Here is a 13865-nt window from a genome sequence, read left to right on the forward strand (position 1 = left end):
TAAGCCATTTAAAGCAAAAAACATTATAAGTAATTTACAGAAATAACAGAATGCTGCGAGTGTACTGATGTACTGTTATGAGTGCCATAACTGAAACTGTTTATAATTATGTAGCGCCACCTATTTTACCACCCCGAAATGACGAGGAAAGAAGCACAACAACACGTGAAAAAATTAGCCCACAGATCGATTCGCTTTAATTTTATTAAAATAATTAAATAATAAAATTGTATCAAATCAATGATTAATGATCGTTTATTCTCTAATATATTACTAATGTACCATTTTTGTCAAATTTTTTAATATTACATATACAAATGAATAAGAATGTAATTGTTTTAGCATACATTTTGAACCGCAAGTTTCGATCTTTATCAACGCGCAAGTGCACATTTTGTAAAAAGAAACCCGTCTCGTTCTCTTTTCGCTACTGCAACCAAAAGCAAAGTAAGATGCTTAGATCATCAGTGTATTTTTGGTTGTTATGAAAAAGTGTTTGAATAAACATTTAGATTAAGACTCATAAGTGATTAATAAACACATTGTGATTTCAAAATTAGTTTTTTGAACCAAAAAAGTATTGAACAATGAGTGTTAATACTAATACATTGTTAGGCCCTGATAAAAATACGAATCTGAATAACTCAGCATGCCGGCTGATTGATGGGCTTGACGTAGGGTGGCGATTGAAATAGAGGGCCTACCGCATTAACCATGTAGGCCTAGGTTTATTCATAAATGGGTTTCAAAACATAACAGTGGGCATTCTATTCGCTAGGACTAGCCTGGTAATATTAATAATTTAAAGTATTTTGTAGCATCTACCTAGGCCTAGCCGTTTCTTTACTTTATTATTAATTATTTTTAGGTTAGCCTACTAGTACTACTAGCCTATACAGATTTGCATGTGTATGATAGCCACATTTGTCACTGTTTTGCTTACTGTAGGCCTATATACTGGTGTTTATAATAATTCTTTTTTAATTTTTTTAAAATTTGTTGTAGATGTCTGCTGGTGGCTGTACAGTCAAGGATGTGGACCAACATGAATTTGTTAAGGCCCTTGCTGCCTTCTTTAAAAAGTATGTTCACATTTTCAAGTATTTATTTAAAAAATAATATATATGAATTATCACTCTAAAAGATATGACAAAAAATTGTTCATCATTTTGACGATTCCTTTATATTAAATAAATTTACTCTGCTATTAATAATATTTTTACTAATTAAATCTTTCTATGGATGCACTCTGTCCATGTGAAAAATTTGCCTCCTTGGCAAAAAGTTCTATCTGAAATAAATACAGAAATTGATGGTGAAAAATTATAATTTGATGATATTTTCATCTCTCTTTATAAAAACAATTAAGGATTTCTGTAATATTTCTCTGTTGACCTTTAGTTGACATGTGCATGGTGGTGAAATTATTTTATTTTTCTTATGATTGTCTAATTTTAGGTCTGGCAAAATGAAGATACCTGATTGGGTTGACATGGTTAAACTTGGTGTTCACAAGGAATTGTCCCCTTATGATGCCGACTGGTACTACATTCGCGCAGCATCGGTAGCCAGACACCTTTACATGAGGGGTGGAGTCGGTGTTGGAGCCATGACAAAAGTCTATGGAGGTCAGTAGCTGAGTTGTTTTTTGTCGGGCCTGGAAATTCATAACAATTGCATAACAGCTTGTCATGTCAGAATTCATTAAAAAAACCATAATTATATTTAGCCTTATTTGTATTTTAATTTTATTGTTTCTAGGTCGCAAGCGTCGAGGCACAAAGCCAAGTCACTTCTGCAAAGGATCTAAAAATGTTGCTCGTAGCGTTTGCAAGTCATTAGAATCAATTCGAGTTGTTGAGAGAAAGGATAACAGGTTAGTGACATGATTTAATAAGACAGATATTTGATATTTAATAGGTAATATTTGTAATCAATAATGATTTAATAAGACTCTCCTTGATGAATGTCTTTTGTTTATAAAGTGATTTTTCTATAGCGACGTCTATTTGTTTTTCTATTTTAGCCCAGTAGTAGTTTTTCCCCCCACAAAATTGTTTTCATCTGATGTACCAACCCTGTTTTCAATTAAGATGCTTAGTTTGAACAATAACTGTTTTTTGTCCTAAAAATGATGTAGAAACAAGAATGTAAAGCATCAATTAGATATGAATACAAATGTATAATTTAGGTATGTATGATGCCTGATTTAATTTTCTTCTATTTTTCTATTACAGTGGTCGTCGATTAACAAGTCAAGGACACCGAGATCTTAACAGGATTGCAGCACAGGTGAAATCGAAGAATGCACCTAAATAAAGCAAGCAACTATGTAACAACCATTAACAGATTTTGTGAATAAAAAGGCAGAGAAAGTTGTCAACACTGGCTGTAAAATATATTGTGTGTTTTTTTATGCCAACTGTAAACCATTGCAAATAAGCAACAAACCAATCTTGTGTCTGCTTGTGTTATTCATTATCAAAAACAAGACATGATCTGAAAGTATATTTACTATCAATGCAAAACACAGAAAAACAAAACAAAAACCACAATAAAAACTCTTCATAAGTACAGTATATAAATTCAAAAATGACATGAAAATGTAGATTATTTTTTATTATACAAATAATGTTTATGAGTTGAAAAGATATAATATTTTCATGAGTTGAAAGAATGGTATGTTCTATTTAATAAGGTGGTGTTAAATAGACCGTATTTAGCCGCAGAGTTTAGAGTCATTCATGCACACTACAGGTTAAATGTGCATCAGTTGCCATCTTCGAATTTAACAGAATTCTTGTTGTAAAAACCTGTGTGCAATATACCACCTAACAGTGAGAATATACCCAAATGATGCACAGCAATCAAACGGCAAGGATACACTTGGTACAATACAAATATATCTGTTTTATAATACTATATAGGTAAATAAGGTCGTGTTAAATAGACCGTATTTAGCCGCGGAGTTTAGAGTCATTCATGCACACTACAGGTTAAATGTGCATCAGTTGCCATCTTCGAATTTAACAGAATTCTTGTTGTAAAAACCTGTGTGCAATATACCACCTAACAGTGAGAATATACCCAAATGATGCACAGCAATCAAACGGCAAGGATACACTTGGTACAATACAAATATATCTGTTTTATAATACTATATAGGTAAATCAAAATCGTAAATCAAGCAAATTCTTGTTCTTTTTCCAGGCACCAATAGGTGCCATAGGAGGTTGTATTCCACCAATTGCGTATTAATTCTCTATATACATTTCACTTTTTCACAAGTCAATCAGTATTTTATTTTTTTCCCTGGTATTCACTTGGATTGGAGAATTTTTTAATTGGTGAATACGGCAACAGATCCTGATATTTGGTCTTCAAACTGGAATTTGCTTCGATTAAAAAACTAAAATGGTAGAACAATGCCCTGTAACCTCAAAGGGTTGATTTTTTTAGATCCTTCTTTGATATTTATTCCAATGGAGAAAATGGCAAAATTAAGTGCCAAACTAGTAACCTATCTTTTGCATTGTACTTTGCACAATTTAGGGGGTACTATAAATATGAAGCTGATAAATCCGGCAAGAATCGAATAAACATAAAACATCAATACAGTAAGTAGGCCATTTTATTTCACAGAAAACAAAAATCATGATTTATTTCATTTCAGTAAATGATATGTAATCAAAAAAACATGCCGTCTGATAGCAAATTTATCAGGTAAAGATTTTTTCTAATCTGATGTACAGTATTAAAAATTGGATATACTGTATCTGTATGTTCAATTTTTTTTCTGGTATAAACTGTTGGTCTCTCCAGATTAGGTTAAGCGTCGGTTTTCATTGGTAAAAATTGACACGGAAGTAAAGGTCAGTTAAATACTACGAAACTCCGCGAACTTGTCATGACTTGGTGTGGGCGATCGAATCAATAAATAAATATCAATACAGATAACTGTAACACATGTCATAAAAAACGTGAAATATACGCAATTTCCAAAACATTAAATGCAAATTTGAGGACATGGCAGATGAGACAGAGAACGTTATTCGCGTTGGCTCCAGGAAGAGCGAGGTAAGTTATTGCAATATATTTGTTTAAGCTAGGCCTAGGTGTAGAAGATAAGATTTTTATTGACGCCGGGTGTTGTCTCTAGCCCCGGCGTTTTTTGGACTGATTGAGGAAGTAGGCATGTCTCGGCCTAGCCAGACCTCTTTGTATGGATTCTAACAATGCTTGAATTCTGTTGATTAATTTCTGGATCAGTATTTTTGCTTAAAAAAGAAACTTATTGAAATAGTAAATCAATAAATTTATATTTTTTATATGTTAATTTAAGAATTATATAATATGAGGTTCTTCCTACTCTACTGTACTGTCGAGCTAGCTAAAGAATTTAATTGATGATACAATTCAAATTTTTTGAGTATGCATTTTTTGAATATTTGTTAATTATTGTGTTGTTCTAAGAGTGATTATTTTCGTCTTAATGGACCACCGTCATAAAAGAAGTATAGGCCTAGATGAAAATTACTGTATAAAATTTCGAAAGATATTCACAGGAAATGCATTTATCAATTTTCTATAGACACACCTTCTTTTACAATACAAGGCACATCTCATATTATTTAGCATAAATTATTAATATTAATAGCCAATTTCTAATGATATGATAAGTGTCTCTTTAATCCTCTCCTCATAGCTTGCAATGATACAGACAAGAAAAATTATAAGTGTATTAAAAGAAATCTATTCAGAAAAAGAATTTCAGATTGGTAAGTTGAAGGATTCTTGTACATAAATTCTAATACTCTACTCTAACTCTATTGGCACTCGAAAATAAAACGAAGACTTGATAAAAAAGCAAAATCTTAAGAAGATTTAAAACCATGAACAATTTTGTGAAAAGTATTTTGTTTAATTTGATTGTGGTTTGTTTTTGTCTTATTTTAAAATTAATTTTAGCTTTTAAGAAATGTTATGGTACTTGATAATCATACATACCATAATCATCATACAATACAATAAATACTTAATAATAATAACATTTCAGAAACAATGGAAACAATAGGAGACAAGATTCAGGATCAAGCATTGTCTAAGATCGGAGAGAAAAGCTTATTTACCAAAGAGTTGGAGCAAGCTCTAGCTGTTAAACAAGTAGATATGATAGTGCATTCATTAAAGGATTTACCAACAACACTGCCTGATGGAATGGTGATAGCCGCTGTCTATAAGTATGCATTTACTGTACAATTTTGCATGAATTATAAGTTTTACCTGTACGTTTAAAAATTAAATAAATTAATCCAGTAATAAAATACTGTGAGCCAGTTGGGTAAAGCATTAGATTAGTAGGCTCAACGTTGATCAAGTATAATTACAATTTTTAAGCTCTGTCACTATCAAACTTTATGTGACACAAAAAAATGTGTTGTGCACATATATTGACACGATGAAATATCACTACCATATTTGGGCACACTTTTTTTGTCAAACTAGTTTGATAGTTTGGACAGAGCTTTATTATTATTAAATTTTTCCATATTTGTAGACGTGATGATCCCCATGATGCAGTTGTATTTCATCCGAGGTATGCTGGGAAGACATTACGAACATTACCATCAGGCAGGTCTGTTTATATTTTTAATATACACTAGCCTAATTGAATTTTGTACATTTTGAATTGTGACTTATAGTTTTATTGTTATTACAAACAATTGAATATCACTAATTTTAATTTTGTTTCATTTAAGATGCATTATTTTGATGCATTTTTTATCAACATAAATACAAAACATTGAAAATTGCAGATAATGTATCTTTAACAAAAAATTTGTTTCTCCTTAGTGTAATATACAATATTGTTTATATTATTTTTTTATATTTATTTTTTTTGTCAGTGTAATTGGAACAAGTTCAGTAAGAAGAGTAGCTCAACTAAAGAAATGTTACCCTCATTTAGCTTTTAAAGACGTCGTATCCTTTGTTTAACATAATATACAAAAGAGTTGCCTCGTATTGTCATAGGCGTTGTTTACAAAAACCTGAATATTTATGAGATGATTGGAGGTAATTGATTCAATTATTTTTCCTTTATTCAATTAAAAGCGAGGAAATCTTAATACACGTTTGCGAAAATTAGATGACGCCAATGACTACAGCGCTCTTGTACTAGCAAAAGCAGGTCTTGAACGAATGGGATGGAATTCACGAATAAATCAGGTAGGGAATGTCATATTAGGTATTTATGTCCAAGCTCATAGCCAGGGGGGTTCGTAGGGTTCTAATGGACCCCCTTTTTCTTGAAGTGCCCTTCTCAAACTAGAGACCAGCAGTGAAAGTATATAGGCTTAACTCATTACAAATTTTTGCCCAATCCTAGTTTTACCCTATTTCCTTGAGCACTTTCAGATATGTGCGCTATATAAATTATTACTGTATTAACCAACAGGCAAACTATTTTTACATACTTGGTAGGCCTAAATCTATGATCTTTTGTTCAACTGCTTCTGCTTGTACTTACCCCAATTTGCAGAAAAAGAGCTCCCACTGCAAACATCCTGGCTATTGGCTTGTAGTCTTTAAACTCTATATTCATAAATGTATATTAATTATACAGTATTAATTTTGGGGGAAATTGAAATTGCATAGGTGGTGCACTCCACTAAGATATCCCTTTTCTTATCTACAAAAAGGTAGAGCATTCTCAAACAATTTATTTATTCATTTTATTATGTCTGCTAGGTGCTAGGACCAAATGAATGCATGTATTCTGTTAGTCAAGGAGCAATGGCTGTAGAAGTTAGAGCAGATGATGATAAAATGATTGAATGTCTCTCAAAATTACAACATATGGATACAATACTAGAATGCGTAGCTGAGCGTGCTCTGTTACGTAAACTTGAAGGCGGATGCAGTGCGCCAGTAGGAGTCTACACTGATATTAAAGAAGGCGAGGTAATGTTCGGTTTATTCTTTGTTAAATTGTTTAATATGCATATAAGTTTATAATGACAAATATGTTATGACCTATTTTCCCCTGAGAAATACTGTCTATACTTTCATTCATTTCATTCTTGTTTATAACAGCTTCACTTGACAGCAGCTGCATTGAGTCTAGATGGGTCAGAGTGCGTGAAGATGTCAATGTCAACAAGGGTAGATTTTAGTTCTTCTGTAAGTCTAATTTTTAAATAGTCAACTCTCCCAACCGGACCTCTCTGAAACCCAGAAACTCTCAATACAATTAATGTTTTAACAATGTACTGACCGTGATGGATAATCTTAATTATTCTATATAACAGTATACAGTAATACCAGATTTTTAAACGTTTAAAAACTATTAAAATATTACAACTAATAATGATATCAATAGTAATAAACAACTTATGATAAAAATCGACTGATGGTTATGCCATACAATTATTTAAAATACAGTTAGAAACAGACATTTTAAAGCTTTAAAACCTTAATGTGTGAATACCATTCTTGTTTTATATAACATTGACTAAATTAGTCAGATATTTATAATATATTTTTAAAACTTTGAAGGAAATCCGAGAATCTGATAATAAACAAGTATATTCAAGTATAGTGGCTCCTGGCAAGTGCAGTGAAGCATTAAAAGCTGTGGAGGATTTGGGGACTGATCTGGCCATCAAGATTTTGGAAAATGGAGGTAGAGAGATCCTCGAAGCTGCTCACAAAGAAAATATACAAAATGTTCAACAGAAGCCGCTGTGATGAGATATCATTTTATGGAGAAACATATAAATGGGTTGGATAAGAAGATTGAGGATAAGATAGGGTACAAATTTACTGTTTTGTGATGATAAATGTTGTTATGTTGTGAATGTATTGATCTATGTCATAGTATTACAGCTGATTTAAATGCAAATGATAATTTGAAAATTCATAAATTCATTGTCACATAGTATAATATAACCTTTTTATTACACAAATTTTAAAACGACCATCATTTAAATACAGGTATTACATTACGTGACATTGTATCGAGGAACTTTCCTAAGATACAAAGTACAAAGAATCAGATACAGTAGTATAGGGATAAAAAGTGATGACGTCACATTTCAGACTGCGCTTGGGACAAACTAAGTTTGGTCGGCCATCTTGTCCTATTCTAACGCATTGATTTAACACCGCTTTTTCGTACATCCCGATAAATTTGTGAAATGTAAATGTGTATGTAACTTGTACTTAGTTTAGATGCAGTGCAGAGTCTTACAACAAAATCGTTATCAATGTTAAATACATTGATGAAGTCAAGTCATTACTGTTGGTAAGAAAAGAAGTGAAAAGTATATAAAAGCAGGGAAGACTGTGTTCTTCCCTGATGAAAGTGTGCATTTTGGCTAGGTCAGGCTGGCCACTTATGGGGTTATGATAGAGCAACAATGATTCTAATTACGAAGAACCTGAAAATGTCAAAAGAATCTTAACGAGGAATTTTGCATTCAATATTCCGAATTATGAAACATTCCAATACAATTCCACATATTCTGCCATTTTCTGCAAATATATGGATATTTATATTTATATAACACACAGAGCTTTATATGTTAATGTTGAGTTTTGCCAATACGTTGCAACGTCTCAATTAATAATGTGATAAGTATTGCGATTCTATATTTGCTAAGAATATATTATAAAGTTCCGAAAGCATTCCAAAATATGTGAAACTCTATATTTTCTCTTTAAACTGCAAGTATGTAGACTTACACTACTTGTTGCTTGCAATATAATTTACAATAGATGTGTAACCAACCTAATTAACACATGCAAACATTTTACCGTACGTCAAAAAGGGAAAAGACGGTTATATCTGAGGCTTTTCTCATGTTATAGGCCTATTTACAGACGTCGACATCGATATAGGCCGCCTAAGACAGCGGTATCTGCACATAAATTGCGCAGTTCTATTTTTTTTACACGGCGTTTACATATTATTACACCGTACCCAACACACTGTGAAAACGTATACTTGGATTTTCCTGTGAGGTATCATCATTTCAGTTTCTTGTAATTGCCAGGTCGACGACAACGTACACACTGACGTAATGTTTCATAGCATGTGTTTGGTGCGGAGTTTGCATCTAAGAAAACAAAAAATTAGAAAACGATACGTCCTCCCAAAAAAAAAATCAAATTAATACATATAAATATTAAGCATGACTTTAAACAAAGAAAAACAGAAAATAAACAAAGGTAATAAACACGCACATACACAAAAAATACAATGCCGATTTTTACAAAATACAGTAATTCAACGATCTTTCTGTTCTACAGCTCACTATGTCGGTCGGTAAACACTAACTTGAGCATGCGACTGCAGCCATGTATATGGCCTTTTGGGAAAATACTGATCTATAACAGCAAGAGTTTTTACTTTATACGCCTACATACCTAATCGTTTTTTAAATTCACAAATATACTTATTCCGTAACGATTTTTCTGCATTAAAATCCCGAAGTTGGGGTGGTTTGTTTTTTCTTATGTGAATTCTGACTCCACTAAAAATTAAGTTTGGTATGTTCGGATCCTCCAGCGTATGTCTCCAGTGAAGACTTCTCCAGTTTCCCATATCCAGTTTTTTGATACGTTACGTTCTAATCCGGATTGCCGTGAAAGCCCAATCATGTATATACCATCATCCCTACATTGCTCTGTTACGAACTCCATGACAGCTTCTGTTTCATTTACTGACGTGAGGCTCGCCAGATAACCACCAGATGATTTGCAGATCTCACTGATGTTTACCCAGGTCAACATCTTATTTGGTTTGGTGGTTATTACAGTGTACGTTGATGATTTGTAGTTAAACTGTACATTACAACCTACAATATGAATTAGAATTTAAAGAAACATACCTTTGGTGGCGAAAGTTTTAAAAGGGCTTCTGAAAAGTCCGGGTTAAATTCGTCTCTTCGTTTAGTGTCACACTGGTGAAGATACTTCCTTCAATGTACCCAATAGACAATAGACATGATTTGGAATTTAATGAAACATAAATCTGAATCCCACACGCAAAATTGTAGATAACTTTTACAAAATTAAACTTCGTGGATAATATGGTCAATGCATTCATTTTAGACCATGTTTACCAGCATTTAACATGTATATTAAAGTTTAGTAGCCCTATACTTACCGAATATACATGTGAGAATGTATAACGACACAAGCGCAATTGGAATCCAGGACATAGCTACGGTAACTGTCATCCATACAAACGTTGCAGATGAATTAACTTTTTCAGAGTATAGTTCATTGTTTTTATTACAAACGAAAAAAAGTCCGGTTTATTTATTAATGGCTTGATTCTTTGAATAACAATATGAACGATATTTGATATAAATTGATGGACAGATGTAATTATTAAATAATAATAATAATTTCAATTTTCTCAAAGCAATATACGTACAGTAGTAATTGAATGAATGCTCGAGAGAAACAATGGTGTTTTTATACTAATGACTGTATATATACACATTCCGCATCCGCACAATGTTGAAATATTATTCAATTGTCATTCCACAATGATGTCAATTTTCCTGATGACTATGCCTACGTATAATTTAATGATTGTACAAAAAAGAAGAGTAGCAATGCCATTGTCTAAATTTATGAGTATTCAGCGTAATGCTGAAGTTGTACTAATTCAATTTCTCCAAAATAATGCGTATAATTTAATAATGATTGTACAAGGGAGGGGGTGGGGGACAGTAGCATAAATGTATGATGTATTCTGAACATAATGCCAACATCATCGATGTTCCCACATAGTATAGGTATAATTTTAATAATGAACGAAAAGAGATAACATTGGCGTTGTCTTATCTTGAGTTCTACTTCATCATCCATAATGTAGGCCTACAGTGCGATGCCTTTGTAACTATGAAAATAGGCTAAAATCCGTACAGCTTAGACCTACAACTAATTGTTTCGAATCGCATCTAGAAGTGTTGTTTAGGGCCTCATGCATCAGCTTATGCTGTTTTATTAAAATGAAATATATGTTTCATCCGATTCTCGTACGAAGTGGAGACTATAAAGTGTATTTTAATAGGACGCCTGCTGGCACATATATTTTGTCTTAACTGGTATTAACTGAGTCTCGTATTATACATTTAATTAAACAACTCAATTGTCAATCTCTAGCACTGACCACTTCTTTTCACATAATCATGATGACGGCATCTTGGAGACAGTTGCATTTTTCTAAAATATGGAATACCTGAAGGCGAATATAACTCGTCTGAAATTAAGAAAATTAAAACTTTAAAACAAATCTCTCTTGCGTACTTCTTAAAAAACTTTTCTAAACGAATCATAGCAGTATACACTAACGGCCAATTACGAGACATAATGGGACATTTTAATGTTGTCCCCTTTATTTTAATGGGTTATATAATAATTACGCTCGCTATAAATCTGATCTAATCTCAAGTTGAATAAAACTTGCCTATATTATGCTTCTCGCATATGTAACCATTTGCTTTAGCTTCTTCGGGATTTTCGAGGAAGATAGGTAGGCCAACATTACCCTCTTCCACAACTAACCGAGCAAAGGCTGTTTCAGAATTATTGACATTTGGGTCTGTAAACCCCCAGTTGATCTCTCCAGTATGTTGCTCTCCTGATGACCAGATCCAGTTTTGACTAACATTTCGCTCAAGCCCACTCTGACGTGACAACCCTACTGTGTACGGCATTATTGGGCAAAAGTTCTTCAGAAAATTGTAAACAGCTTTCAACTCTTGTTCTGTAGTGAGACTCACAAGTTGACCGCCTGACGACATGCATATTTTCTCGGCCTGTAACTGGGTTGGTATGACGTCTGGTGACTCAGATTCTTTGTGAACATGAATTGAGTAAATCGACGAATTGTACGTAAATAAGTTGCAACCTTAAATAAAACAAACTTGTTGTCACTGCTTGATGAGAATGTTGTAGGCCTAAGTTTACACTCCACTGTCTTTTAAAGAGGCATACATTCGGAGACGTGTTTTACCTTTATGTTGCACTTTAAGTTTAGGCCTATTTTAAAATATTAAAATGCAACATAATGTATTAAGAAACAAAACATATAGTATGGCCAGTCGTAGGCCTTAATATGAAGTATGATCTATTAAATACTTACTATGAGTTGCTATGTAAACACCGTGTAAAAATATGGCAACAATAATTATCCGAAACATCGTTACACTTGAGGTCTTGAGATATAGAAATCCAAACGACATTATAAATAGCAACAAAAATTATTAAATAGAAATAGACTACAGAATTCATTATAATTGCTATTAATTAATAAATACTTTCTGGTTCGTCATATTAACAAAAAGCCAGTGACTGACTTATGGTGAAGGTTTCTGTCGTACGGTTTTGATTCGTCAACTGATAGACAATTAATACTTTATTAAATTTAATAAGAAAAGTAAAACGACGATAATTGAATCATGAGTACTTGGGGTTTGTCCCCTATTTTATTGTAATTTGTAATTCATTGTTGTAAATTATGTAAGAATCTATCATAATTATAGTGACTTTGAAGATGATTTTATATATACAGTACCATTATGAAGGGATGAATGAATACAACAACACTTCTAATACATCATTCAACATGCTGTGTCGTCACGTTTATCAACGAAACTACCTAACTATTGAAATAAAGTCTTCCTGGTTTTTATAGCAAAATCTTGGCAAATTTTGTATTTAACCATTTTAAGGGAAATTAATGGTTTTTCTTCTTGATTTCTATTACAAATATTTGATTTATGTACAATTAACCAGATATTATGTTCACAATTCATGCATTCATGTACCTGAGCTTTAAAACAATTATGTTATACAAAAAAATAGGAATTTGACCTCCTTGGGGTTGAGTGTGGAGAGTGGGGCGGGGGTTAGGATATTGAACATAAACCACACGTACATGCACCCGCCATTTTTTCAGAAATTATTCCCAAATGCCTCTCGTGTTACTAACAAATAAAAATAATATGTTAAAGAAATAAAGCAAATACAAACAATAGATAAATGGTTGTTAGATTGTTCATTAGAAATTACCTGTTGACCTGGCGTAAGGTTGTATCAAGGCATTTATTTATATATTATTTATTATTCAGGTACAATAAGGTATTGTAACAACTTATTATTGAACAAATCAACCACTTCATAATAAATGCATGTATTACCTTACAAAAATCACAATAGATAAGGCAACATATTGATCAGAGAAGGAGGTAAGGAGTCAACATGCCTACCACAATATTGTGTAAAAAAAGAACAATTAATGAATAAGAATTGATTGAAATTGCACTTTATGAACTGCCATGATATCTTACCTGCAGATCAATAAGCAACCATGTTCTAAAAATAGCGCATATTATTAAAGCGTTTCTCTCTTTTGGTTTAATTACATGTCCTAATCCTAGACTATACATAAAACAAAAATAGACAGACACAAAAAGATAATTTACGGCAATAAGGGAATCTCTATAATAAAAAAGGCCTCTACGTAAACGGTGATGATAGAAGATTTCATGAGCCAAGCCGATTTACTAAGCACTTCCACTGCAGCCTGTTCTCTAATTAAAAAAATGGCACAGGCACTAATTAAAATGGGGTTATTAACTCTCCTGTCTAAAGCTCTGTCTACACCATCAAAGTAAAAATGACACAACATATGTGATGTGCCCATATCTGCCCATATCTGGATATGATAATGTCATATCATTAACATATTATTTGGAATATCACTACCATTTGGGGCACATCACACACTTTTTTTGTCAAACTAGTTAATTTCAGTTTGACATCATTGCGAAAGATAATACTAG

At 32.5% G+C, this 13865-nt stretch overlaps 3 protein-coding genes and 1 long non-coding RNA gene across 4 annotated transcripts; 2 read left to right on the plus strand and 2 right to left on the minus strand.

Moving 5' to 3' along the window:
• Nucleotides 1–369: 369 nt before the first annotated feature.
• On the plus strand, nt 370–2399 carry LOC144851183 (small ribosomal subunit protein eS19-like). The gene is made up of 5 exons (XM_078708750.1): nt 370–447; nt 1006–1082; nt 1459–1628; nt 1762–1876; nt 2238–2399. The coding sequence occupies exons 2-5, from the start codon at nt 1006–1008 to the stop codon at nt 2317–2319; spliced, it is 444 nt and encodes a 147-aa protein (XP_078564876.1). The 5' UTR covers nt 370–447; the 3' UTR covers nt 2320–2399.
• Nucleotides 2400–3896: 1497 nt separating this feature from the next.
• On the plus strand, nt 3897–8727 carry LOC144850085 (porphobilinogen deaminase-like). Its single transcript, XM_078707277.1, has 9 exons — nt 3897–4077; nt 4706–4778; nt 5057–5240; nt 5558–5635; nt 5907–5982; nt 6115–6228; nt 6751–6963; nt 7096–7182; nt 7558–8727. Exons 1-9 carry the CDS (start codon nt 4027–4029, stop codon nt 7747–7749), a joined length of 1068 nt encoding a protein of 355 aa, XP_078563403.1. The 5' UTR covers nt 3897–4026; the 3' UTR covers nt 7750–8727.
• Nucleotides 8728–8994: 267 nt separating this feature from the next.
• LOC144850745 (uncharacterized) lies at nt 8995–9624 on the minus strand. Its single transcript, XR_013614117.1, has 2 exons — nt 9430–9624; nt 8995–9119 (listed from the first exon to the last, which is right to left on the minus strand). It is a non-coding gene; the product is annotated as an uncharacterized LOC144850745 (long non-coding RNA).
• A 1841-nt stretch (nt 9625–11465) lies between these two features.
• LOC144851029 (uncharacterized) lies at nt 11466–12263 on the minus strand. The gene is made up of 2 exons (XM_078708552.1): nt 12164–12263; nt 11466–11929 (listed from the first exon to the last, which is right to left on the minus strand). The coding sequence occupies exons 1-2, from the start codon at nt 12261–12263 to the stop codon at nt 11466–11468; spliced, it is 564 nt and encodes a 187-aa protein (XP_078564678.1).
• Between the last annotated feature and the right edge of the window lie 1602 nt (nt 12264–13865).

The sequence above is a fragment of the Antedon bifida genome, chromosome 8 (genome assembly GCF_963402885.1).
Source record: "Antedon bifida chromosome 8, ecAntBifi1.1, whole genome shotgun sequence".
Classification (NCBI taxonomy): Eukaryota; Metazoa; Echinodermata; class Crinoidea; order Comatulida; family Antedonidae; genus Antedon; species Antedon bifida.

What these genes read in the sequence shown, in the direction of transcription:
- LOC144851183 (XM_078708750.1), top strand. Translation starts at nt 1,006, where the DNA reads ATGTCTGCTGGTGGCTGTACAGTCAAGGATGTGGACCAACATGAATTT. An exon ending in CTTGCTGCCTTCTTTAAAAA is followed by an intron (nt 1,083 to 1,458) that starts GTATGTTCACAT and finishes GTCTAATTTTAG; the next exon opens with GTCTGGCAAAATGAAGATAC. An exon ending in GTTGAGAGAAAGGATAACAG is followed by an intron (nt 1,877 to 2,237) that starts GTTAGTGACATG and finishes TTTCTATTACAG; the next exon opens with TGGTCGTCGATTAACAAGTC.
- LOC144850085 (XM_078707277.1), top strand. Translation starts at nt 4,027, where the DNA reads ATGGCAGATGAGACAGAGAACGTTATTCGCGTTGGCTCCAGGAAGAGC. An exon ending in AGAAAAAGAATTTCAGATTG is followed by an intron (nt 4,779 to 5,056) that starts GTAAGTTGAAGG and finishes ATAACATTTCAG; the next exon opens with AAACAATGGAAACAATAGGA. An exon ending in GGAATTCACGAATAAATCAG is followed by an intron (nt 6,229 to 6,750) that starts GTAGGGAATGTC and finishes TATGTCTGCTAG; the next exon opens with GTGCTAGGACCAAATGAATG.
- LOC144851029 (XM_078708552.1), bottom strand. Translation starts at nt 12,263, where the DNA reads ATGTCGTTTGGATTTCTATATCTCAAGACCTCAAGTGTAACGATGTTT. An exon ending in TGTTTACATAGCAACTCATA is followed by an intron (nt 11,930 to 12,163) that starts GTAAGTATTTAA and finishes GTTTTATTTAAG; the next exon opens with GTTGCAACTTATTTACGTAC.